Source organism: Jaculus jaculus, chromosome 5 (assembly GCF_020740685.1).
Source record: "Jaculus jaculus isolate mJacJac1 chromosome 5, mJacJac1.mat.Y.cur, whole genome shotgun sequence".
In the NCBI taxonomy this organism is placed as follows: domain Eukaryota; kingdom Metazoa; phylum Chordata; class Mammalia; order Rodentia; family Dipodidae; genus Jaculus; species Jaculus jaculus.
Genome location: NC_059106.1, coordinates 134,901,241 through 134,928,410, shown reverse-complemented (window position 1 = coordinate 134,928,410; position 27,170 = coordinate 134,901,241). Strand labels below are relative to the sequence as shown.

At 43.4% G+C, this 27,170-nt stretch overlaps 1 protein-coding gene across 3 annotated transcripts; it reads left to right on the top strand.

The window, feature by feature from the left end:
* Window positions 1–1,818: 1,818 nt before the first annotated feature.
* On the top strand, window positions 1,819–23,863 carry Hrg (histidine rich glycoprotein). Of its 3 annotated transcripts, none has more exons than XM_045150658.1 (7): window positions 1,819–2,056; window positions 7,272–7,388; window positions 8,682–8,772; window positions 11,889–12,055; window positions 13,715–13,795; window positions 19,631–19,732; window positions 22,511–23,863. In XM_045150658.1, exons 1-7 carry the CDS (start codon window positions 1,844–1,846, stop codon window positions 23,384–23,386), a joined length of 1,647 nt encoding a protein of 548 aa, XP_045006593.1. In that variant the 5' UTR covers window positions 1,819–1,843; the 3' UTR covers window positions 23,387–23,863. The 3 variants fall into 3 exon arrangements, with proteins under 3 accessions (XP_045006593.1, XP_004654353.2, XP_045006595.1); XM_004654296.2 differs by having other exon boundaries at window positions 1,819–2,059; XM_045150660.1 differs by lacking the exon at window positions 13,715–13,795 and having other exon boundaries at window positions 1,819–2,059.
* Window positions 23,864–27,170: the final 3,307 nt, after the last annotated feature.

Genomic DNA, 27,170 nt, shown 5'->3' with positions numbered 1-27,170 from the left:
AAGGTCCTGCATGTATCTGAAGTTAATTTACAGCAGCTGAAGGCCTTGACACTCCCATTCTCTATCTCTCTCTCTCTCTCCCTCTTTCTCTCTCTCAAATAAATAAAATAAAAATTTTTAATTGTTTTAAATAGAAGAGAGACTAGTTGGAAAGAAGGGATTCAGGGCTAGAGAGATGGCTTAGCGGTTAAGCACTTGCCTGTGAAGCCTAAGGACCCTGGTTCAAGGCTCGATTTCCCAGGACCCACGTTAGCCAGATGCACAAGAGGGTGCACATGTCTGGAGTTCATTTGCAGTGGATGGAAGCCCTGGCACACCCATTCCCCGAAAGGGAAGATTTGAGAGAGGATTATGATCATGGTATATTATCTATATTTATGGAAGTTGTCAATAAGAAGGTTTTGTTATTGTTGTTGTTAGTAGGGTTTTGCTCTAGCCCAGGCTGACCTGGAATTCACTATGTATGGCCTCAAACTCACAGTGATCCCCTACCTTAGCCTCCCAAGTCCTGGAATTAAAAGCATGCACCGCCACACCTGGTGGAAAAGTCTTTCTAGCAGCTGGAGAGATAGCTCAGTGGTTAAAGGTACTTCCTTGAAAAAGTGGCAAATGCATCTGGAGTTTGATTACAATGGCTGGAGGCCCTGTTGTATCCATTCTCTCTCTCTCCATCCATATATATATATATAGAGAGAGAGAGAGAGAGAAAGAGAGAGAGAGAGAGAGAGAGCCAAGATTGAAACTACCGCTGTGTAGACCCTCATAGCAGAGAAAGTTCAGACAGAGAAGAGATGCTGCCTAAGAGACTGGCTGTCTGGCAGCGCTGGGGAGGAAACTAGGCTGATTATCTCAGGTCCTTTCTGAAGCCGCAGCCTTTGCAGACATGAAGGTTCCACGTGGTATTGGTTCCCTTGGAGAGGTGGGGTAAGAGGTCAACTGTAGCCCAGGCCTGTTCCTCAGTGCTGAGCCCCTTCCCCAGCAGAATAGGTATTCAGTTTCTGGACTCCTGATCTTACCACTGGCCTCTTCTTATATATGTGTTAGTTCTTTCTGTCATCGAAGACCCACACAAAATTGGGATAATATGGGGTACCCTTAATTTATCCCAGAAACACTACTAGCACTAGTAGTGACCTAGGAGTAGCTACTAGTAGCCTCATTTATTAAGCACTTACTCTGTGCCCAAAACTTGTGCTGATCACCTTATGTTTATCTTATTTATTTTACAAAACTGCCAAGCGGTATCGATTCCCATTTGATACATGAAGAAACATCAGAGAAGCTCTAAGCATTACACAGTAACAAAGTGACAGAGCTATGCTTAGAAATTCTGATCTGACTCCATGGCCACAGGGTTTGGATCCTATTCTGTGTGAAGTCTGTTCCCTTCACGATGCTAACTGCCGACCTTGTTACCTTCCTCGGATGCTGCAGTTGTGTTTTGCTGAGGAGTTTTGGTGTCATAAGCCATAGAGGCAGATGATGTACAGATTTCCAAGTGAGACAGACAGACAGAAGGAAAATTACCTCGAACCCAAGCCAGCACCCACAGCACAGAGGCAGTGCTTAGGGTTAAAACACACACACACACAAAAGAAAAAAACAATCACACATTCTGGATCTGCTACCTACTAGGAATAACGAGATTTATTCAGATCACCTTATTAGCCACTCACCAGTGGTTCTGTCCCAAGGAGCCACTAATCATTTACAGACTGTTGATGGATATTTGAACCAGGGGTCAAGGTGATCCGTCCCTAGTTATACAACAAAAATCTATAAAGACTGCTAATGAATTGTTTGTGTATGTGTGTGAGAGCCATTCACCGTAAAATCCTCTGCTATGGTACAGCCCGGCACAGGATGGATGGGCACAATGAAGATGCTCACGGCTGCGCTGCTTTGGGTCACACTGCAGCCCTCAAGTGCCGTGAGTCCCACCGACTGTGACGCGACAGGGCCTGTGGCTGAGAAGGCTTTAGACTTGGTCAATAAAGGGCGGAGGAATGGCTACCTTTTCCAGCTGCTGCGGGTTGCTGATGCCCACTTGGACACAGTGGTGAGAAATGGCCAGTGGCACAGCTGAGTTGGGAGACCGTGTATGAAGGGCAAATGGGACTGTGATCCCTCAGCCTCCTGTTTTGCACAACTAATGAGTTTGGTCATGGCTTTCTGTTTAGTTTTGGGGGCTGCTCTGGATGGTTGCTTTCGCCTTCAAACTAATGTTTGTTATTGGCCTGTTCATTAACTATGAGTTAGTCTGTAGGTTCTTACAAGCACTCAGGTTGAACCCGGAGAAATGCTAAATAGTTTGAGAAGTAAACTAGAATTAACTGTGGGCCTCATGGAAATAATAGTCTACTGAAACACAAAGGCCAGCTATGTAAAATGGGACAAATTTAGTGATTGCATACATGCAAAAGATCCTGGAGGAATTTAATGAGGTCTGTTAAGATTGGATGCGAGAAGGATTCCTTGATCTGAAGAATGGGTAGGATTTGACTAGGAAAAAGGCCTGTGGGTAAGTCTCTCCATGTGAATGCCAGGCATGTCACCTCTAAGTGACCAGGGAATGAGAAGTTAAGAAGTCATTGAATAAGCAGGTAGAGGGGTCCAGAAGTTCAAGGTGAGCTCTAGAGAGGCCAGAGTTCAGTGTGAATTTGGAAGAGAGATGGTGGGCTTATCATAAAATAGGAAAACCCATCATTTCTTAGATTATATGCTTATTTTGAGTGGATTTGGTGGGCTCTCAGGAACTGGGGAAAGGTGCTGATTTCTTCCCCAACAATAGTAATAATGACAATGATATAACCCACATATTTGCTACATAAATGATTGAAATAAAGAAGGTCAGATTACGCGCTACTAAAGAAGCCAAGCACAACAATTTACATCTTTTAAAGGATTAGGAAGAGGATGGCACTGCAAAATGCAAAAAATAGGAATTCAGGGATTTAAGATCCAACAAACAATTGGATGACAATCCGTCCCTTCCAAGCTCTGTGCTCCATGTGTAGGACACAGGATAAAGAAACAGTGCTAAATAACAGAAGAGGAGGAGGAGGAAACACAGTGCTACTCCTGAGAGGCAGACTAAAAAGGTCAGGGGAGGGGATACAATGTGCCTGGGGAGTGGAGGCAGGTGACAGAGATATGAGCTAGGGACCTGCTTCAGGTGTGCAGCAATGAAGAAATGAGGACCAGTCCCAGGAGTGGGAATTAAAGCAGTAAGAATGATGAGTAGGGGCTGGAGAGATGACTTAGTGGTTAAGGTGCTTTCCTACAAAGGCTAGCAATCAGAGCTCAATTCCCCAGTACCCATGTAAAGCCAGATGCACAAAGTGGCACATGCCTCTGGAGTTCATCTGCAATGGCTAGAGGCCCTAGCATGCTTATTCCCCCCTCTGTCTGTCTCTCTTCTCTCTCTCTCTCTCTGCTTGCAAATAAATCTTTAAAAATTATATATATATATATATATATGAATACATATGTGATATATAGGAATATATATATGAAAAATGATGGAGAGATGGCTCAGCACTTAAGGTACTTGCCTGAAAAGCCCAACGATCTGGGTTTGATTCCTAAGTATCAATGTAAAGGCCAGATGCAGGAAGTAGCACAAGCATCAGGAGTCCACTTGCAATGGCTAGAGGCCCCGGCACATTCATTCTCTGTCCTTATCCCTCTCTTGCACATTGCAGATGAATAAAATTAATTCTAGAAAATGATGAATAAACATGAGATGCATTTTTCAAAGAGACCATTCAGCCTGGTTAATGAATAGTCAAAGCAAAGAACATGGTGGAAACCAAAGTTGATTTACAATTTTCCCTTGTGCTTTAATCACATTTATTTGTTTTTTAAATATTTTTTTTTTATTTTTGTTTATTTATATTGTTTTGACAGAGAAAGAGGGAGAGAGAGAGAGAGAAAATGGGCGTGTCAGGGCCTCCAGCCACTGCAAACAAACTCCAGACGCGTGCACCCCCTTGTGCATCTGGCTAACATGGGTCCTGGGGACTAGAATCTGGGTCCTTTGGCTTTGCAGGCAAACACCTTAATCTCAAAGCCATCCGTCCAGCCCTATTTATTTATTTACTAGTTTTTTTTTTAAATTTTTTATTTATTTATTTGAGAGCGACAGACACAGAGAGAAAGACAGATAGAGGGAGAGAGAGAGAATGGGCGCGCCAGGGCTTCCAGCCTCTGCAAACGAACTCCAGACGCGTGCGCCCCCTTGTGCATCTGGCTAACGTGGGACCTGGGGAGCCGAGCCTCAAACCAGGGTCCTTAGGCTTCACAGGCAAGCGCCTAACTACTAAGCCATCTCTCCAGCCCTTTACTAGTTATTTTTAAATATTTAACTGGATGTGGTGGCTCATGCCTTTTAATCCCAGCAATTAGGAGGCTGAGATAGGAGGATCTCTGTGAGTTCAAGGCCAGCCTGGGACTATAGAGTGAGCTATTTATTTTTAAGACAAGGTCTCACAATGTAGCCCAGGCAAATCTTGAACTCTCCACCCTTCTGAGTGCTGGTATTATAGGAGTGAGCCACCATACCCAAGTGATTTACATTTTTAAAGCCATAACCCTAGGCAATAACTAATGTCACTGACAAACACAGAGTAGAGAAAAGCTAAGAAAACAGATTTATCTGCAGGAAAGTTAAAATCAAGGTAGGAAATCCGAATTCAGGAGTAGAGCTGAGCGAGAGGAGCGGACCACAGACACAGATTGGGGAAGGTGCTGTGGCTGTTGACATGTCATCCAGGCTTGTGCTTTGAACACCTGCGCTGAAATGGCGCAGCAGTTAAGGTGCTTGTTTGCAAAACCTGACAGCCTCGTCTTGATTCCCAGGACCCACATAAGCCAGATGAACAAAGTGGCGCATGTGTCTGGAGTTCCTTTGTAGTGGCAAGAGGCCCTGGTACACCCATTCATTCTCTCTCTCTCTCCCTCTCCTTGCAATTTTTTTTAAGGACATTCAGAAATAACTGTCAAGTCAAGTCAAAACACACAGTTCTCCCTCAGCTCAAAGGGAATAGAAGATAGCTTATTCTGGAGCCAAATGTGAGTAACCATGACCCAAGGTATCTCAAATTACATGTTCCAACATGTTAACAATTTCATGGGGCTGGAGAGATGGCTTAGTGGTTAAGCGCTTGCCTGTGAAGCCTAAGGACCCCGGTTTGAGGCTCGGCTCCCCAGGTCCCACGTTAGCCAGATGCACAAGGGGGCGCACGCGTCTGGAGTTCGTTTGCAGAGGCTGGAAGCCCTGGCGCGCCCATTCTCTCTCTCTCCCTCTATCTGTCTTTCTCTCTGTGTCTGTCGCTCTCAAATAAATAAATAAAAAATTAAAAAAAAAAAGAGATTTGTTTAAAAAAAAAAAAACAATTTCATGAAGCTTTTTTTTTTTTTTTTTTTTTTTTTTTGAGGTAGGGTCTCACTCTAGCTCAGGCTGACCTGGAATTCACTATGTCGTTGCAGGGTGGCCTCCCTACCTCTGCCTCCTGAGTGCTGAGATTAAAGGCATGCGCCACCACACCCAGCTCATGCAGGTTTTTTTTTTGTTGTTGTTGTTTAGTTTTTTGTTGTTGTTGTTGTTATTCATCTTTATTTATTTATTTGAGAACGACAGACTGAGAGAGAAAGAGACAGATATAGAGAGAATGGGCGCGCCAGGGCCTCCAGCCACTGCAAACGAACTTCAGACACGTCCGCTGCCTTGTGCATCTGGCTAATGTGGGTCCTGGGCAATTGAGCCTCGAACTGGGGTCCTTAGGCTTCACAGGAAAGCGCTTAACCACTAAGCCATCTCTCCAGCCCATCATGAAGTTTTTATAATTATAGAACAATAGAAGGTCATAGACCAAGGTACTTTTTAAATGCATTAATGAAAACATCATGGAGACAGGTTACAGCAAAGAGGCAGGATCTCTGCCTGGAGCCTCCAATGCTATCTGGTGACATTCTTACCTGTTGGGTTGGTGGTCTGTTAGCACATTCCAAAAAGATCTCACCCTGATAATCACAAGGTCAGACACAGAGGTGGGCAATGCATAACTACTAAAGAGTCTAAATAAAGCTGGGCGTGGTGGCACATGCCTCTAATCCAAGCACTCGGGAGGCAGAGGTAGGAGGATCGCTGTGAGTTTGAGGACACCCTGAGGCTTTACAGTGAATTCCAAGTCAGTCTGGGCTAGAGTGAAAAGAGAGAGAGAGAGAGAGAGAGAGAGAGAGAGAGAGAGAGTCTAAATAATTTGGCTCTGAATCTGTAATTTTCCATTTCTCCACAGTTACAGAAACTCCACCAGTCAATCAGCATTAGGATGTTTCAAGTAGGAACAACTGTTTAAGAGGAACTTGAGTTCTACTACTGATGTCAACATGTAGGTCAAATGACACAAAGACAGGACAGCTGCAAAGATTTGGATAAGAGTAGGAATTCTGTTTAAGAAGTAAAGAGACCGCCAGCTGCCTGGAATCTCATCAGCAGGGGAGGAGGGAGGGAGAAGGAGGACCATGAACTCCAAGCTAGCCTATGTGGTTACACAATGAGATCCTGTTCTAAGAAGAGGGAGAGGGAAGGAAAAAGGATTACTTTTATTAAAACAAATAAATAAATATCCAGGCATGGTGGCGCACGCCTTTAATCCAGCATTTGGGAGGCAGAGGTAGGAGGATTGCCATGAGTTCAAGGCCACATGGAGACAACATAGTGAATTCCAGGTCAGCCTGAGTTAGAGTGAGACCCTACCTCGAAAAGAGAAAAATAAATAAATAAATAAACAAACAAGTCTGAGGATAAGGAGAGCTCAGTTGGTAAAATGCTTGCAGTAGAAACATGGGGACCTGAGTTTGGGTCACAATTAACCACATAAAAGCCAGATGTGTGTGGGCCTGTAATCCCAGCTCTAGGAAGGTGGGACAGGAGGGTCCTGAGGGCTCACTGGATAACTAGTTCAGCCAAATTAGTGAGCTCTAGATTGACAGCCCTGGCTCAAAATAAAAAAGGTCTGGTGCACGTCCTTAATCCCAGCATTTCAGGAGGCTGAGGTAGGAGGATCACTGTGAGTTTGAAGCCAGCCCGAGACTACGTAGTGAATTCCAGGTTAGCCTGGGCTAGAGCAAGACCCTACCTCAACTTCCCACAAAACAATATGGAGGGTCATGTTTACCTCTGTCCTACCCTACAAGGACAGACAGACAGGCACACATACCAATTTCTGGGCATCCTACTGACCTGTTCCTTTCTTGGCATTCCTCAGGGCTCTGCAACAGTCTACTACTTAGCCTTGGATGTAAAAGAATCTGATTGTTGGATTCTATCCATGAAACCCCAGGATGACTGTTATTCAGATGTTTCTAGAAGGCCATCAGATATAGTAAGTAACTGAGTACCATTCTCCTTCACTTTTCCTTCTTCCCTTCCATCCACTGTGCTCTCAGAGGAGTTACATGCTGGGCTAATGCGGCAGGAGAAGCTTCTTGTGTTCACTATGAACAGCGCTCCTGAGAGCCATCCTACAGACCCAGGTCAACATAAATCATCAGGGCCCATGGTCCTTTAGTATAGCGTAGCATTATCAGCTGTGAATCCTTAGGAAATTCACCCAACATCCCTAGACTTCTGTCTCCTCAACTCTGAAAGAAGAGGAGAGGGTTGGAGTAGATGGATTCTGACAGTGTTCATCCCTCACAGTCTAGAAGCTTGTAACTGAGTGCCATGAAGACTGGTCCCATTACAGGAGGGTCTAAAGAGACTAGCTGAGCTGTAGAGATGGCTCAGCAGTTAAGACACTTGCCTGCAGCATCCAATGACCTGGATTCGATTCCCCAGTTAATCCATGTAAAGTCAGATACACAAAGTGCCGCATGCAATCTATAGTCTGTATGCAGTGGCTGTGTGGCTGTCTCTCTTCTATCTCTCTCTGCTTGCAAATAAATGAAATGTGTGTGTGTGTGTGTGTGTGTGTGTGTGTGTGTGTGTGTGTGTGTGTGTACATGCTGCAGGGAAGCATATGTCTTGCTATGATCCTGGCTACCCTACCACCAGTCCCTTCCCACACATGAACAGCACAAAGACACAGGAGTGCAGACATAAGCTTTCACTTCACGGCAGGAGAATTTTGCATACCTAGGGTACTTAATGTTTTTCCTTTGAAAATGTTTGGTCATGGTCCATTTAAACAGTCTCTTACTTGTTCTTGTAAGGGCTTTAGATGCCCATAGTATGCAGCCTATGGAGCAGACTAAGATAGGCAGGTTCTGAGACAAGACTGATGAAGAAAACACCAAATTCATATTTTTTGCCTTTGTGCGTGCTTATACATGCTATGGTATATGTGTGGTGGTCAGGATCATCTTGGGTGTTGCTCCTTGCCTTCCACCTGATTTTGAGGCAGGGCCTCTTGCTCACTGCCGCATTCACCAGGCTGGCTGGTCTGCATGCTGCCGGGGGCTCTTCTGTTTCCACCTCTCACCTCACCATAGGAACACTGAGATTACACATGCTTGTGCTACCTGGTCCCATCCACGTGGGTCCTGGGCATCGTAAGTGAGCCGTCTTTTCATCTCCTCCGCCCCAACACCCTTTAAGTAACACGGCGCTGCATCATGTTTTCCTTCCTTCATATGCCACCTGAAGGAGTGGAAACTTAATTCCCTCTTTCTTACAGGTGATCGGGCAGTGCAAGGTAATAGCCACGAGATATTCAAATGAATCTCAAGATCTTAGAGTGAATGACTTCAACTGCACCACAAGTTCTGGTATGGTTGTCTATTAAAGTGCTACTAAATTCTAGATTAACATAGAACTCAGTCATACAGTGCTATTCATAATATCTACCATGGTGTACATCAGAAACAGTCCCTGCCCTCATGGTTTCCATTATTACTGACTCTTCTGAGAATAGAAAGGGGACAATTTTCTCCTGTTATTGGTACATCTTCTTTAAAGAAAGTTAATGTGTAGAAATAGAGATTAAAGCTGGGCGTGGTGGCACATGCCTTTAATCCCAGCACTGGGGAGGCAGAGGTAGAAGGATCACTATGAGTTTGAGGCCACCCTGAGACTGCATAGTGAATTCCAGGTCAGCCTGGGCTACAGCGAGACTCTACCTCAAAAATAAATAACTATAAGAAAAGAAAAGACATAGAGATTGACAGGGGGCAGCAGAACATCATTGTAAGACATACATTGTGAGGTTAGACCTGCTTGAGTTTGAATCCTCACCCTGTCACGTACTTATTAGTCACTTGATCAAGTTATGTCTCCATGGTGCTTTGGCTGAATTGCTGAAGCCATATCATTGAACCTCTGTCACCCCTGATTTTTCTTCCTCACAAATAATTGTGACTTGGGGAGCAAGTTATTTAACCTCTTTGAGCTTTCTTCACTTGTAAAATGTGGGTAATTGTAGCATTAGCTTTAGGATATTTTGTTGTTGTTGTTGAATTTTTTTGGTTTATTTTTATTTATTTATTTATTTGAAAGCAACAGACAGAGAAAGAGGTAGAGAGAGAGAAAGAGAGAATGGGAGCGCCAGGGTCTCCAGCCACTGCAAACAAACTCCAGACATGTGCACCCCTTGTACATTTGGCTAATGTGGGTCCTGGGGAATTGAGCCTCCAAACAGGATCCTTAGGCTTCACAGGCAAGCGCTTAACCACTAAGCCATTTCTCCAGCCCTACTTTTTGTTTTTTGAGGTAGGGTCTCGCTCTAGCCCAGGATGACCTGGAATTCACTATGCAGCCTCAGGGTGGCCTTGAACTCATGGTGATCCTCCTACCTCTGCCTCCTAAGTGCTAGTATTAAAGGTGAGCGTCACTATGCCTACTCCTAGGATTTTTATTAGCAGCAAATAAGATGATCGATGCAGAAGGCAGAACACTCAGCAAGTACTGACTTCAACATTTAAGTTATGTATTCCTCTACAGTTTACAAAGCAGTCATATGTTACTCTGTATATTACTCATGATCGCATTTAATCTTGAATAAGGCTATAAGGTAAATATTATGAACTGTGTGTTTTGGAGATAAAATAATTGGGGCTGGCAGAGGTTCAAAATGTGGCTTCATACATACAACCAAGGTTCAATTAAGACATGGGTCTACCTCAAGTGTCCACTCCAAAGTCCATCCTCTTCTAATTTATTTTTTCCAAAAGAATTGTCACTGAATTTCTTTAAAAAATGGCAAATCTCAGGCTGGAGAGATGGCTTAGTGGTTAAGGAACTTGCTTGCAAAGCCAAAAGAACCAGGTTCAATTCCCCAGGACCCATGTAGGCCAGATGTACAAGGTGGTGCATGCATCTGGAATTCATTTGCAAGGCAAGACCCTCTGGTGTACCCATTCTCTCTATCTGATTCTTTCTTTCTCTCAAATAAATAAATAAATAAAATATTTAAGCCAGGCATGGTGGTACACACCTTTAATCCCAGCATTCGGGAGGCAGAGGTAGGAGGATTGCCGTGAGTTCAAGGCTACCCTGAGACTCCATAGTGAATTCCAGGCCAGCCTGGGCTAGAGTGAGACCCTACCTTGAAAAACAAAACAAAACAAAAATTTTTAAATGGCAAATCTCAACATGACTCAGCAGAGTCAACAACCAAACCACTTCTATACTATGGAAGGCTGCCTTAAGGAATGGTTGAAGTCAGGCATGGCAGTGTAGCCTATGGCCACAACACTCAACAGGCCAAGACAGGAGGACCATACATTTTTAACTTTTTTATTATTTTATTTATTAGAGAGAGGCAGAGAAAAAATGGGCACGTCAGGGCTTCTAACCACTACAAACAAACTCCAGACAGACACATGTGCCACTTTGTGCATCTGGCTTTACGTGGGTTCTGGGGAATTGAACCTGAGTCCTTTGGCTTTGTAGGCAAGCACCATAACCGCTAAACCATCTGTCCAACCCCATGCATTCTTTTTTTTTTTTTCTGTTTTTTTTTTAAAGTGGAAGAGGAAGTCTCTCCCATTCTTTTTTTTTTAATTTTTTTTTAATTTTTGTTTATTTATTTGAGAGAGACAGAGAGGGACAGAAAGAGGCAGATAGAGAGAGGGAGAGAGAATGGGCACACCAGGGCCTCCAGCCACTGCAAACAAACTCCAGATGCATGCACCTCCTTGTGCATCTGGCTAACGTGGGTCCTGGGGAATCGAGCCTCAAACCAGGGTCCTTAGGCTTCACAGGCAAGCGATTAACCACTAAGCCATCTCTCCAGCCCCCATGCATTCTTAAGGTCAGTCTGGCCTTCATAGTAAGATCCTATTGACAGGGGAGAGGGAGGAAGGATGAGATGGAGAAAGGAAAAAAGAGGATGGCAGGGAAGGGTGGAGAAAGGGAGGGAGAAAGTGAGTAGAGACAAAAAGAGAGAAGGGAGAGGAAAGAAAGATTCTGTGTTTAAGATGCTGCTTTCTCCTTGGTAAGGACAGAGGGGTTCATTAAAGTATTAGCACTTTTAGTTGTGGGGGAAGCATGCCTAATACTTGGGAGGCAAACATAAGAGGGTCACTGAGTTTGAGGCCACTCTGGGGCTACAGAGTACCAGATGATCCTGGGCTAGAGTGAGAACCTACCTTGAAAACAACAAGACCCCAAAACAACAACAACGAAACATATTAGCACGTTTGAGCGGTGGTGATAGGAAGTGGTCGTCATGACTAGAGATCACAAGGAATAGAAAAAGATCAGCGGTGTAGCCTAGCTATTGATTGGCTGACTGGCCTTGAACGTAATTCCTTGAGCTTAGTTCTGTAAAATGGAGATTACTGCTATCCTTGGCATCATATTCACGTGGCCATAGTGTCTCAACACCGACCTTGCTGTTTCTGACCTTGTACGTACGGCAGTGCCATTTTCCTTCTCTCTCTAGTCTCCTCAGCCCTGAGCAACACTAAAGACAGCCCTGTGCTCTTCGACTTCTTTGAGGATACAGAGCCCTACAGAAAACAAGCTGAGAGAGCCCTTGACAAGTACAAAAGGGAGAATGGCGATTTTACCTCTTTCAGAGTGGACCAAGTGGAGAGAGTTATAAGAGCGGTGAGTCTCCACCAGACCTCAGCCTGGCAGATGTGAACTGCGCGAGATGCCCTCCCCAACCTGCTTTGCCCGGTCAGCTGCCTTCTCCATTGCTTCAGCCTTTAAGGATCAGTAGCAGATAGACAGATAGACAGCAGGTACCGCAGAGCTGCTCTCCTGCAAGTCTGTGGTTTTCAGACGTAGCGGAGTATGAATGTAGAGACTATCTGACAAAGAAGAAAGAAAAATCAGGGCTGGAGAGATCACTCGGTGGTTAGAGATACTTGCTTCAAACCCGAAAGCCTGACAGCCCAGGTTTGATTCCCCGGCACCCATGTAAGGCCAGATGCACATGCACTGGGGCACCATACTCACTCTCTCTCTCTCTCTCTCTCTCTCCTTGTCTCTTGCTCTCAAGTAACCAATTAAAACAGAGGAGAAGGAAAATCCCACAGGAGAGGAGGAAAGACAAGAGCATATTAGGCTTGTGTGAGAAATTAGAATGTTATATTAGGATAGAAAACAAAGGCTCAGAAAAGCAAGTTCCCTATGCCCACTAGTGTAGCTGGAGCTAGAAAGTTCCCTGCCTCACAGACCAAAAGCTCTAGAGCCTCCCAACCAGTGTTATCTTATAGAACAGCTAGTTAATGTTTGCCATGTGTTCTGAAAATGCAAAGTTAATTAGAGTATGGTGGATGTAAGCACTGGAATGCATACAAGTTACTTGCTATAAAGAAGCATGTGGGCCGGGCATGGTGGTGCATGCTTTTAATCCCAGTATTTGAGAGGCAGTGGTAGAAGGATAGCTGTGAATTTGAAGCCAGCCTGATACTACGTAGTTAATTCTGGGCTAGCCTCGAAAAAAAAGAAAAGAAAAGAAAAGAAAAGAAAAGAAAAGAAAAGGAAAGGAAAGGAAAGGAAAGGAAAGGAAAGGAAAGAAAAGAAAAGAAAAGAAAAGAAAAGAAAAGAAAAGAAAAGAAAAGAAAAGAAAAGAAAAGAAAAGAAAGAAAAGAAAAAAGAAATGGTGTGGACCCATGCACATTAGTAAGGTTTCACGACTATTGCTAAGGGAAAAATCAGGTGGCTGAATAATACCATATGAGCCCATTTATAGTTAGCACTTAAATTTCTGTGTATTCTGAGATGATGGAAAAACCCAGAAAGAGAAACATGACAAGCCAATGATGATAGTACCTCTGAGAAGGAAAAGCTAGGACTCAAGAAGAAGAATTTTTCTCACAATGCTTCTGTATGTTTATTTATGTATTTTTGAGGTAGGGTCTCACTCCAGTCCAGGCTGACCTGCAACTCACTCTGTAGTCTCAGGCTGGCCTAGAAGTGATAGCAATCCTCTTGCCTCTGCCTCCCTAGTGCTGGCATTAAAGGCTTGCACCACGCCACATGGCTTGCTGTCCACCTTATTTTAAGACAGGGCCTCCCACTGAACTCAGAACCCACGGATTCATCTAGACAAGACAGCCAGCCAGGCCTGGGTGTCCTCCCATCTCCACTTCTCCAGTCCTGGGACTATGGACATGTGTTCTCCATGCCTAGTGTTTTATGTGGGTCCTAGGGATCTGAACTCAGATCCTTATGCCTGAGCAACAAGTGCTTTAGCCTGCCCAGCCCTTCCCCCACCTTTTTATGCTTCTGAGACTATGCTGATTTCTTCTGTTCTAGAGAGGAGGGGAAAGAACCAATTACTATTTGGACTTCTCTGTGAGGAACTGCTCTGCACATCATTTCTCTAAACACTATACAGTGAGTATATGACTTTGAAAGACTATCATTTAGAAAGTGCAGGTGCTTCATGCATATGTTACCTTATTATTAACACCCACACTGCCCTCGGAGGTAGGTATTCTCATTGTCCCTGCTTTGCAGATAAAAATAAAAAAAAAAAAAACTAAGGCACAGAAAAGTTAAAAAGAATCTGGAGTATATGGTTTTAAACTAGCCATGACATATATATATATATATATATATATATATATATATATATATATATATATGTTCTTAAACTTGAGGGTTTTCTTTTCTTCTGTTTTTGTTTTTTCAAAGTAGGGTTTTCCTCTAACCTGGGCTGACCTGGAACTACACTGTAGTTCAGGCTGGCCTCAAACTCATAGTGATCCTCCTACCTCAGACTCCTGAATGCTGGAATTTAAAACAAGTAAGTACCACCATGCCTGGCTAACATTGAGATTCTTTTTAAATGTTTTATTTTTATTTATTTATTTGAAAGAGGGAAAGAGGCAGAATAAGAAAGAGAGAGAGAGAGAGAGAGAGAGAATCAACACACCAGGGCTTCCAGTCAGTCACTGCAAACAAACTCCTGTTCATCTGGCTAATGTGGGTCTTGGGGAATTGAACCTGGGTCCTTTGGCTTTGCAGGCAAATGTCTCAACTGCTAAGCCCCTAAAATTGAGAGTTTTAAAAACCTATTGTGATTAAAAGCTTAGCAAAAACCAGTAAGCATCTTATATTAAGACCCTGCATACCACTTGCTTTCTTCCATTCACTTTATTGACACCCACAGAGATGCCATGTGTCAAGTGAGGAAGTTACTGAGGTTCAACAAAGGAAGGGTCTTGCCAAGGTTCACAGCTGAGTTAAGATTAGAATCCAGACCTTCCTATGCCCAGTCCAGTGGGATATCTTCCCTAGTCATTCACAGATCAATCCATCACCTGATGGATGATCCTACTAATACCACACATTTATGAGACAAGATGGTTCTGCACCATTGCCAGCTTGGTGGATTTGGAATCACCTAGGAGACACACCTTGGGGCAAGTCTGTGAAGGTGTCTCCAGAGAGCTTTCGCCAAGTGAGAAAGACCCATCCTGAATGTGGATGGCATGGTCTCATTCATGAAAGTGAGGGGAGCATAACTGTTAAACTCTGTCTGCTTCCTGGCTGTGAATGTGATGTGACCAACCACCTTGTGCTGCTACTGCCGTGCCTTCCCTAGCATGGTAAACTATCCCCTCAAATATGAGCCAAAATAAACCCTTCTTCCCTTGAATTGTTTCTTCTTAGACATTTGGTCATAGCAATGAAAACAGTGACAATCCACTTGGGCCTTCAAGTTTACAAAATGCTTCCACATATGTCATTGCCTGGTAGGGGCCTCATGACAACCCCACTATGGTAGTTTAATTCAGGTGTCCCCCATAAACTTATGTGTTCTGAATGCTAGGTCCCCAACTGATTGGCAATTTGGGGATTAAAGCCTCCTAAGGTTGTTGGGGGCAGGCTTATATGGGTATTATAGCTAGTTTCCCCTTGCCAGTGTTTGGCACACTGTCCTGTTGCTATTGTCCATCTATGTTGCCCAGGGGGTGATGTCCACACTCTGCTCATGCCATCATTTTCCCCTGCCATCATGGAGCTTCCCATGGAATCTGTAAGCCAAAATAAACTCTTTCCTCCCACAAGCTGCTCTTGGTTGGGTGTTTTCCACCAGCGATGTACAGTTGACTGCAACATCCATTGAGGAGATGTAAACATCTGCCTTCATTTCCCTGAGACAAGAAGGCTATCATTTTGAACACTTACCTAAGCCTTCTTAGCCAGAAAATGCTAGGATACAAGACTCATTCTGACTTCAAGTCCATAATTTTTCTGAGTTTTTTGGGGTTTTTTGTTTTTTCTAGGTCTCACTCTAGCTCAGGCTGACCTAGAATTCACTATGTAGTCTCAGGGTGACCTCAAACTCATGTGATTCTTCTACTTCTGCCTCTAGAGTGCTGGGATTAAAGGCATGTACCACCACATCTGGATTTTTTTTTTTTTTTTTGAGATAGGGTCTCACTCTGGGCCAGGCTGACCTGGAATTCACTATGTAGTCTCAGGTTGGCCTCAAGCTCACGTCAATCTTCCTACCTCTGCCTCCCAAGTGCTAGAATTAAAGGCATGCACCACCATGCCCTGCTTTTCTGAGTTTTAACCAGCAATACTCCCTGGACAGAAGAGAGGAAGCATTTATTATTTCATTTTCTAACTGTTCCAATTTCCACCTGAATCAGTACTAGATTCCTGCTCATAAGTCACCAGAAAAGACAGTTCCTTCTCCTCAGCCTATCCCCAACAACCTCTTCATCTTTTGTGGTAATCTCAACCCTGGGCAGAATCATGAGGGCCAGAGAGGAAGCTCGGAGCTAGGTGTTTTATAGCCTTCTCTCATTCGTTACACTGTTGATAGTCTGTGGGCAGATAGTACTATACTCCTTTTACAAAGACTGAGTTTCAGGAATTTTGTATGATTTGTCTAAACTGACACTGCTAGTAAATGGTAAAGCAACAATTAACATGGCTCTGTCTCACTCCAAATCTGTATGGAGAGATGCAATGCATTTTTTTTTTCTTTATCTAGAAAAGCTTTATCTTCTTGTCCTTTAACAGCTGGGTTTAAGGGCTTCTGGAGTACATATATACCAATTAATTGTGGCCTTTACACTTCCAGTCAGGCCAATAGACATAGTGCCAGGCTCCATACAAACTTATCTTTTCTTTTTCTTTTTAATTGACAACTTCCATAATTGGAAACAATATCCAGTGGTAATTCCTCCCCCACTTTCCCCTTTGAAACTCCACTCTCCATAATATCCCCTCCCCCCTCAATTACTCTCTCTTATATTTTGATGTCATCATCTTTTCCCCCTATTATGAGGGTCTTGTGTAGGTAGTGTCAGGCAATGTGAGGTCATGGATAGCCATGCCATTTTGTATCTGGAGGAACACATTGTAAGGAGTCCTACCCTTCCTTTGGCTCTTACATTCTTTCTTCTTCCACCTGTTCTGCAGTGGATCCTGAACCTTGGAAGGTGTGATAGAGATGTTTCAGGGCTGAGCACTCCTCTATCACTTCTTCTCAGCACCACAGTGCCTTCTGAGTCATCCCAAGGTCACAGCCATCTGAAAAGAGAAGAGAGAGTAGCATTAATATATGGATATGAACATTAAGAGAAATGCTTACTGGGCAGTTTGGTGAGCATAGTATAAACATTTAGCCAGGCAGCAGCAGACATTACACCCCTAGGGCTCATGACCACCCCTGTTGTAGGTTTTCAGTATCAGGGATGTGTTCCCTCCCATGGAGAGGGCCTCCAGTCCAATTAGAGGGCATTTGGTTTTCCCCATAACAGATGTGCCACTATTGCATCTGTTGGCTCATTGGACCTGACTGGCCAAATATAAGTCTTGCAGTGTCAACTGTTGGGTAAATCATTGGTGATTTATCTCTCTCCTATTGAACTGCACGCAGAATGGCTTCATCCCGCTTTCTGTCAGCTGGTCTACATGGAGGAGGTTTTCAGCTCAGCTCCAGGAGGGTTTCTCAGTGACCTTGCCTGAGTATGTGGAGTCTTTAGCAATAGGGTCTTACCATCTATTCCTGGTGGGAAACCAAGGGCCTTGGCAATGGCCTGTAATGTTTTCGGGGATATCAGGGCCTCACTGGCCAATAACTCACAGGAAGGTATTCCATTCCTGGCACTGAAAACTTTTTAGTAACAATCAATGGCTTCTGAGTGTTCCATTGTCCAAAAAAGTAGATTTTCATATGACTAATTTATATCCTCTTAGATTTTGATTAGCCTTCCCTCCACCTTTCCTTTACTCAATCTCTTCCCCTGACCTCACTTAGGCCTTTTCACCCCTAGTAATCTGTTCTTCTACTTACATATATACAATACCATTCTATTAAGTCCCCCCTCCCTGCCTTTCTATTCCCTTTATATCTCCTTTCTAGCTTACTGGCTACATAGTTTTATTCCTACTCACACAGAAGTCCAATCATCTGTAGCTAGGATCTACAGATGAGAGAGAACATGTGACACTTGGCTTTCTGGGCCTGGGTTACCTCCTAAAGTATAATACTTTCCAGATCCATCCATTTCCCTGCAAATTTCATAATTTCATTTTTCTTTACTGCTGAGTAGACCTCCATTATGTAAATGTGCCACATCTTTATTATCCACTCATCAGTTGAGGGACATCTAGGCTAGTTCTATGTTCTTGCTGTTGTGACTAGAGCAGCAACAAACATGGTTGAGCAAGTATCTCTAAGGTAGTGAGATGAGTCCTTAGGAGATATGCCTAGGAGTGCTATAGCTGGGTCATATGGTAGATCTATTTTTAAGCTGACTCAGCAACCTCCACACTGATTTCCACAATGGCTGGACCAGATTACATTCCCACCAACACTGTAGAAGGATCATTTATTTTCATGAAGGTAGCCAATCTGACAGAAGTGAGATGGAATCTCAACATAGTTTTAATCTATATTTCCCTGATGACTAGGGATGTAGAACATTTTTTTAGGTGTTTATATGCCATCTGTATTTCTTCTTTTTTTTTTTTTTTTTTTTTTTTTTTTTACATATTATGGCCTTGGAACTTTTTTTTTTCTTTTTCTTTTATTTTTTATTTATTTATTTGAGAGCGACAGACACAGAGAGAAAGACAGAGGGGGAGAGAGAGAATGGGCGCGCCAGGGCTTCCAGCCTCTGCAAACGAACTCCAGACACGTGCGCCCCCTTGTGCATCTGGCTAACGTGGGACCTGGGGAACTGAGCCTCGAACCGGGGTCCTTAGGCTTCACAGGCAAGTGCTTAACCACTAAGCCATCTCTCCAGCCCTGTATTTCTTCTTTTGAGAACTCTCAATTTAGTTCCATAGCCCATTTTTTAATTGAATTATTTGATTTCCTAATATTTAATTTTTTGAGTTCTTTGTATGTCCCAGATATTAATCCTCTGTCAGATGTATAGCAGGCAAAAATTTTCTCCCATTCTGTAGGTTGCCTTTTTGCTCTATTCACAGTGTCCTTTGCCATACAAAAGCTTTGTAATTCCATGAGGTCCCAGTGGTTGATCCGTGGTTTTATTTCCTGAGATATTGGGGTTGTAGTCAGAAAGTCTTTGCCAATAACAATATGTTGAAGGGTTTCCCCTACTTTTTCCTCTAGCAGTTTCAGAGTTTCTGGTCTGATGTTAAGGTCTTTGATCCATTTGGACTTAATTCTTGTGCATGGAGAGAGAGAAGGATCTATTTGCAACCTTCTACAGATACATATCCAGTTTTCCCAACACCATTTGCTGAAGAGGCTGTCTTTTCTCCAATGAGGATCTTTGGAATTTTTGTCAAAGATCAGGCAGCCCTGGTCTCTAGAGCAGAAGCATTGGCATAAAGGCAAGGTGGCCATGACATGACACCCTCATCTCTGCACCCTGCTGGTGACGCTCAGGAAGAGAACTGTAGACGCTCTGCAACTTGGGCTTTCCCCAGGCATTGCTGTGAAAGATTTTTGAGTAACTGGAGAAGATTTTTGTGTGTGTGTGTCCTGCTCTACTCCAGGCTGACCTAGAATTCACTATGTAGTCTCATGGTGGCCTTGAACTCACAGCAATCCTCCTACCTCTGCCTCCCAAGTGCTGGGATTAAAGGTGTGCGCCACCACACCTGGTTGCTCTGATTTTGCTAAAGCTTTGCTTTACTGGAAGCCTGTACATCTCCAGGTTTGCTTGTGCATGCACACATGCACGTGCACACACATGCACACTCACACTAACAGACATCTCTCCTTTGTAGGTCTTTGGGTTCTGCCGTGCAGATTTGTCCTATGAGGTAGGAGCCTCTGACTTGGAGACTCCAAAAGACATTGGCATAAATTGTGAAGTCTTCGACTTTAAGGTGGGTTAACTGAGAGGCCTTTGTCATAAGCCGGGCCAGACTGAGTTGGTTCTTAAGACTGTGCGTGAGTGAGAGAAAGAGTGAGGAGGGAGGAAATAAAGAAGCACAAGAGAGGGAGAGAGAGAACATAGCCCCTTAGAAAAGAACTGTAGTTAGGTAGTTGCTAGTATGACACCAAAAAATATAACTTTTTACAAGTATTGGAGAGGAATAAGATTTGACAGAAAAGTAAAATGATGACCTACTCAATAAATCTTGTATGAATCTGGAATGGTCCTTGTATTCAGGATGCCAATGATGAAACTTTGTACTTATTTAAATATTAGCCCATAAACCTAAGGAGAATGAATTAGTATTACATTTGTGATGCAAAAGCATATAAAATAAGACATAAACCAGGTATGGTGGCACATGCCCTTCATCCCAGCACTCGGGAGGCAGAGGTAGGAGGATTGCCATGAGTTCAAGGCCACCCTGAGACTGACTACATAGTGAATTCCAGGTCAGTCTGGACTAGAATAAGACGCTACCTCAAAAAAAATTTTTTTTAATACAAAATAATATTTTACATCTGTCCTAGAAATCTTTATGCTATTGTAAAGATATTCCTCACAGTATTATGAAAGAGAGAGAAGAGATAGGCTCCACAGATTTGTGTGTGTGCGTGTGTGTGTGTCATACATGTATGTATGCATGTTCATATATGGGTATGCATACCTGTGTGTGCAGATCTGCATGCATGTGTGCACATGTGGAGGTCAGAGGTCAATGTCGCATGTCTTCCTCAATCATTCTCCATCTTACCCATTGAGGCAGGGCCTTTCATTGAACCTAGAGCTCACGGATTTGGTTACAGTAGCTAGCCAGTGAGCTTCAGGGATCCGGAGCCTCTGCCTCCTACAGCCATGCACCACTATGCCCAGCATTTTACATGGGTACAGGCAACTGGAAATCAGGTCCTCCTGTTTGTGTGGCAAAAACTTTTCCCACGGAACCATATGCCTCACCCAAATTTATTTTTCATTAAGTTAAAGTTTGTCCGTCTGGTGGCACACAACTATAATCCCAACACTCAGGAGGCTGCAAGCTCCAGGACAAGAGCTACATCTTGAGACCCTGTCTCAACAAGAAACAAATGAGTCAAAAGTGGAAACAAGGGACTGGAGAGATGGCTTAGCAGTTAAGTGCTTGCCTGTGAAGCCTAAGGACCCCAGTTCGAGGCTCGGTTCCCCAGGTCCCACGTTAGCCAGATGCACAAGGGGGCGCACGCGTCTGGAGTTCGTTTGCAGAGGCTGGAAGCCCTGGTGCGCCCATTCTCTCTCTCTTTCTCTGTGTGTCTGTCGCTCTCAAATAAATAAATAAAAAATTTAAAAATAATAATAATAATAATAATAATAATAATAATTTTTTTAAAAGTGGAAACAAGGAGAGTTAGGAGCCTAAATGTTCACCTCTGGAAGTGAAGAATGTTATATCATTAAGCCTAAGGGCTCCGTTGGGAGTATCAGTCATGAAACGTCAGGTTTCTAAATTTTGATCAACTACAGGTGCCATTCCGTAATAGAGTTTCATTACTTTATGTTGAAAGGAGAAAAGTGAGGATAATAAAAATTTTCATTAAACAGTCCATAGTCCCTTCAAAGGACCATTCTTAGTATAAAATTATCAAAATATCATTTCTTGGGAGAAATGATGATGGTATTAGATGATAGTTTCTGTTTGTGATAAAAATGTGATTTGGGGCTTAGCTGTTAAGGCTTTTGCCTGTAAAGCCTAAGGACTCACGTTGAATTCCCCAGAACCCACATAAGATGCACAAGGTGGTACATGTGTCTAGAGTTCATTTTAGGTGGCTGGAGGCCCTGCCATGCCCAATCTCTCTCTCTCTCCCTTTCTGTCTCTCCCCTTCTTCCTCTTTCTCTCTCAAATAAATGAATAAGAATTTTTTTAAAAGTTTTAAAGCAAATTTTTTAATGTGATTTGGGGGCTGGGGAGATGGATCATTGGTTAAAGGTACTTGCTTGCAAAGCCTACCAGCCTGGGTTCAGTTCCCCAGTACCCATATAAAAAGTGGTACATGCATTTGGCATTCTTTTGCTGTAGCAAGAGGCCTTGGTACACTCATCTCTCTCAAGTAAATAATTTCTTGTTTGTTTGTTTTTTGAGCTAGTAAATAATTTTTTTTTCAAGGTAAGGTCCTACAATGCTCAGGCTGACTTGGAACTCACTCTGTAGTCCCAGGATGGCCTGATACTCATAGCAACCCTTCTACCTCTGCCTCCTGAGTTCTGGCATTAAAAGTGTGTGCCAGCACAACCAGCTTAAAAATATTTAAAACATACATATATATATATTTTATCTCTCCAGCCATATATATATGTGGCTGGAGAGATGGCTTAGTGGTTAAGATTATTGCTTGTAAAGCCTAAGGACCCAGGTTCAATTCTTCAGTACCCACATAAAGCCAGATGCACAATGTAGCACAATGTACCTAGAGCTTGTTTGCAGTGGCTAGAGGCCCTGGTGTGCCCATTCTCTCTCTCTCTCCCTCCCTCTCTCTCTGACCTTCTCTCTCTCTCTTTCTACCCTCTTGTAGATAAATAAACTATATAAAAAATAAGTTAAAATGTGACTTAGCTAGATAAATATTTGAGACCCTGTTTTTAAAATTGATTTGTGAACTTCAAAGCTTTGTGAGCCTCTGTTCAAAGTTAAGCTAAGTATCTAAGGTCTCTTTGTGTTACATAGTGACATTAGCGCCCTGCTTCCTTTTATCAGGAACACAGAAACATCAGTAATGTGAAACCTCACTGGGGTCAGCCCCACCACTCTGGTAGTCACAAGGATTCTTCTGCTGGCAAGCATCCACATAAGCCCAGTGGATCCAGAGGTCATCATCATCCCCACAAGACGCATGAACTTGGGTACTCATCTCCAGTGGCAGAAGAAGATAACTTGGGCAAACCACCATTTCAACAAGGAACTCTTCCACCGTTGCCCCAACCGGGATCAAGATGTCATCACCCCTTTTTTGGCACTAATGAGACCCATAGACCCCATCATAATCATAGTTGTAGGGAGCACCATCCCCATGGACACCATCCCCATGGACACCATCCCCATGGACACCACCCCCATGGGCACCACCCCCATGGACACCATCCCCATGGGCATAAATTTCATAGACACCATCCCCATGGACACCATCCCCATGGGCACCATCCACATGGGCACCATTCCCATAAACATCATCCCCATGGACACTATCCTCATGGGCACAGTCCCCATGGGCATGATTTCTATGACTATGGACCCTGTGACCCACCCCCCAATTGCCAAGAACTCGATGGTCAACATCATCGTGGCCATGGCCCACCACATGATCACTCAGGGGAAAGAATTCCAGGTAGAAGACACTTTCCTTTCCACTGGAGACAAATTGGCTATGTTTACCGGCTCCCTCCGCTGAGAACAGGTGAAGTTCTTCCTCTTCCTGAAGCCAATTTTCCCATCTTCTCACAGCCAAACTGCAACAAGCCTCCAACGGTGAAGATACAGCCCTTCCCTCAATCGGCCTCTAAATCATGTCCGGGGAAATTCCAGAGTGAGTTTCCACAAGTTTTCAAGTTTTTTGCATATCCATTTCCAAAATAAAATCTGATCCTTGATGGGGAATAAAATGGAGGATAATCTGAACTCAAACTATAAGTAAAATACAAGCAGCAATAATTAAAATTGCAGTGATTTTAACCTTGTTTCTGTACTTAATGTAGGAGGAAATGTGGATGGGGAAGAAGATCGGATAAGAAGAGACAGACATGTGGAAAGGAGAGGAACTATTTCAGTTCTACAAATCACAAGTTAATTATGTCACTGAGGCAAATCTTTGATGCTTAGAATGTCCTTCTTTCTGGGACATAACTCCTCTAATTCTAGACTGTCTGTTCCTGCTTATTCCATAGTGAGGCATAGTGAAGAAAGTTTGAATTATTGCTTACAAGATTGTTACAGGGTGGTGTGGTGATGAACACTTTTAATCCCAGCACTGAGGAGCAGAGATAAGAAGATCATCATGAGTTTGAGGCCACCCTGAGACTACAGAGTGAATCCCAGGTCAGCCTGGGCTACAGTGAGATCCTGCCTCAAAAAAAACAAACAAAAAAAAGATTGTTATAGGGCTGGAGAGATGGCTCAGCAGTTAAAGGTACTTGCATATAAAAACTGAAGGCAAAGGTTCAATTCCCCAGTACCCATGTAAAGGTAGGTAAATACACAAAGTGGTACATACATCTGGAGTTCATTTGCAGGGGCAAGAGGCCTGGTGTACCCATTTTCTCTCTCTCTCTCTCTCTCTCTCTCTCTCTCTCTCTCTCTCTGTTTGCAAATAAATCAATAAAATATATTTTTAAGATTATTATAAATGTGACCTAGATTGTCTCCTAAATGGCTATTTCTAGTCTAAATGTCCTTTCGGAAAAGTGATTTTTTAAGTTCAGTAATAAAGTGGATAAAGTCCTGGACATAAATCACAAAAGGAAGTTTCAGGCATGAACCATGACCATAAATCCAGATGTCCAAGAAACACCACTTTATATTCAAAACAAACTAATTCCAGACTCCTTCCATTGTTCTTCTTATCTCTTTTCATTCATTCTTTCATTCTCTTTTTTTGTTTGTTGGTTGGTTTTTTATTTTTGGCTTTTGTTCTGCTTTTCTTTCAAGGTAGAGTCTCACTCTAGCCCAGGCTGGCCTGGAACTCACTATGTAGTCTCAGGGTAGCCTCAAATTCATGGCGATCCTCCTACCTCTGCCTCCCAAGTGCTGGGATTTAAGGCATGTGCCACCATGCCCAGCTTCTCCTCTCTTTTCTATAGAAAAAGAATAGTTTGCTTTCTTTATTTCTAGTGCCAAACAATCCTTTCCCTGGGCTGGAGAAATGGCTTAGCGGTTAAAGCACTTGCATGCAAAGCAAAGAACACAGGTTCAATTTTCCCCAGGACCCAAGGAAGCCAGATGCACTGGATGGCTCATGCGTCTGGAGTTCGTTTGCAGTGGCTGGAGGCCCTGGCATGCCCATTCTTTCTCTATCTGACTCTCTCTCTCTCTCTCTCCCTCTCTCAAATAAATAAATATAATTTTTTTTAAAAAATCCTTTTCCCCATATTTTAATCCTCTTCTTTCAAATCAGGGCTTGGGCACCTAGAAACAACTTGGTAAGACTTCAGATGCTTTTCCTTCCAGCGTACTGGTGATTAGTGCCTAGATACTAACTAACCGTCTGGCACAGGCGCTGCTCGATGAGACTAGATCCAGTAACCAGGCACAAACAACCGAAGTGGCCATTCTCTGCTGTTCTGTGGAGCCACATTCTTGTACAGGGGCATGAACACAGGCTCAGTTGCTCCAATGAGGAGCTGAGAAAGATGAAACCAAAGAGACCAAGAACAAGGATTCAGGTTAGCCAGGTTAAGTGGTGCACACCTTTAATCCCAGCAAATTGGAATGTCAGATATAAAGTTTAGTTCCTTGCTTTAATTTTTTTTTTTTTTTTTACAAATAGTCACTTTTATAGCAGGGATTCAAACTCTACCAGCCTCCTCCAAAGCCACATTCTTTCCTCTGTCACATTGGCTGCCCTGATTCTGAGTCTTCACTTGAAAGAACCCCATTCATCCAAGTCCTCCTGGGTGGTGTGCCTTTAGTCACTTCCTTACCCTCCCATATTCCAGCTTCTCCACTTCTTACTCTTTCTTCTTCCTCTATCCTCAAAACTTGCCCATGTCTCTTTCACCCTTAATTTTCCCCAGGTCTATACCCACAGTTACCATGCACTTAAAACTAATAAATCAGAGATTCTTAGCAACTCCCTTCTAATGTCACAGATAATTCATAAGAAGAGATTACCAGGCCCTGAATACATGGCACTTCATTTTGTCCTCAAAACAATCACGCTGGGGAGATAGCTCACTGGGTAAAGTGCCTAGCAAGCATGTAGGAAACCCTGGGCAGCACCGCATAAACAGTGTGGTGGCGAATGCCTGTGACCCCGGCAGGCTACATGGTGAGTTTGGAACCAGCCTGGGCTACACGAGTCTCGGCCTCAAAGGCAAAAGCACAAAGCCAAAGCAATCACATTAGGATTGTATTATTTCTTCTATTTTGAAGGTGGAAATGTTATGTGACCCTGAGTTGCAAACACACACACACACACATATACATACATATACATACATACACATTTGTACTCATTCATATCCAGGCACACACAGGAATGGGGACATGGAGCCACAGGCACAGACTTGAACACATGGCAAGCACATATGCACATGTGTGCACACATGCAAAATCATGTAGCACTTAAGCAGCAGAGACTAGACTGGAATCCAGGTCGGATTAATAGCCAAGCACATGGTCCTGCCGCCCCACTCTGAGGACACATTTTATCACTCCATTACCCTTTCACCACGTAGTCTCCATTGCTAAACTCGACAGCTTGACAGTGCTGAATTGGATTGATATTTTTTCTTATTTCTTCTCTTTTTCTCCTTCCTTCCCTTTCCCCCTTTCCTGTCTCTTTTTGTTTGTTTGTTTGTTTGTTTTTTGCTTTTTTGAGGTAGGGACTTGCTATAGCCCAGGCTGACCTGGAATTCACTATGTAGTCTCAGGGTGGACTCAAACTCACAGCGATCCTCCTACCTCTGCCTCCCAAGTGCTGGGATTAAAGGTGGGCACCACCAGGCCCAGCTCCCTCTTTCCTTTCTTACCCTCTTGGCTTGAAGGCAAACATCTACTGAGGGCTAGGTCATATTTTTAGTCTGTTATGAGACTGCCTCTCTCCAAATAGCATACCTTTTTTACAAAATATTGTTCAGGAGCTGGAGAGAGTGTTCACTGGCTAAAGGCACTTGCTTGCAAAGCTGGATAGCCTGGGTTAGATTCCCCAGTACCCATGTAAAGACAGGTGCACAAAATGGTATATGTGTCTACTGTTTGTTTGCAGTGGCAAAAGGCCCTGGCATACCCATTCTCTCTCCGTCTCTCTCTCTCTCTCCTGTCTCTCTTTTTCTTGCTCCTTTCCCTCCCTTCCACAAATAAATTTAAAAATATTTTAAAATATAATTAAAATGTTTGTGCTTGGTGAAAGATGCCTCAATGTACAAAACTAGAAACAAAACAACACCACCAAAAAAAAAAAAAAAAAAAAAAAACACAAGATCTGGCCTTCACTGAGCCCATCTCATATGTTTCTCTTGTGTCTCCTGCCCCCTGGGAGCATTTTCCTTCAAGGAACCAATAGAATTGAGCAGAGAGGCTGCCTTGGAGAAAGAACAGACAGGATGCCTATAGTTTATTTTCAGCCACGCTGCCTTCGACGTGGGATGTCCAGGAATGTGACAGAACTGATAGCCTCCTGTGCAAATAGATACCCTGCAAGGGA

Coding starts and splice junctions, on each gene's coding strand:
- Hrg (XM_004654296.2), top strand. CDS start 1,844: ATGGTACAGCCCGGCACAGGATGGATGGGCACAATGAAGATGCTCACG. Junction 13,796..19,630: donor ATTTCTCTAAACACTATACA/GTGAGTATATGA, acceptor TCTCCTTTGTAG/GTCTTTGGGTTCTGCCGTGC. Junction 19,733..22,510: donor GTGAAGTCTTCGACTTTAAG/GTGGGTTAACTG, acceptor TCCTTTTATCAG/GAACACAGAAACATCAGTAA.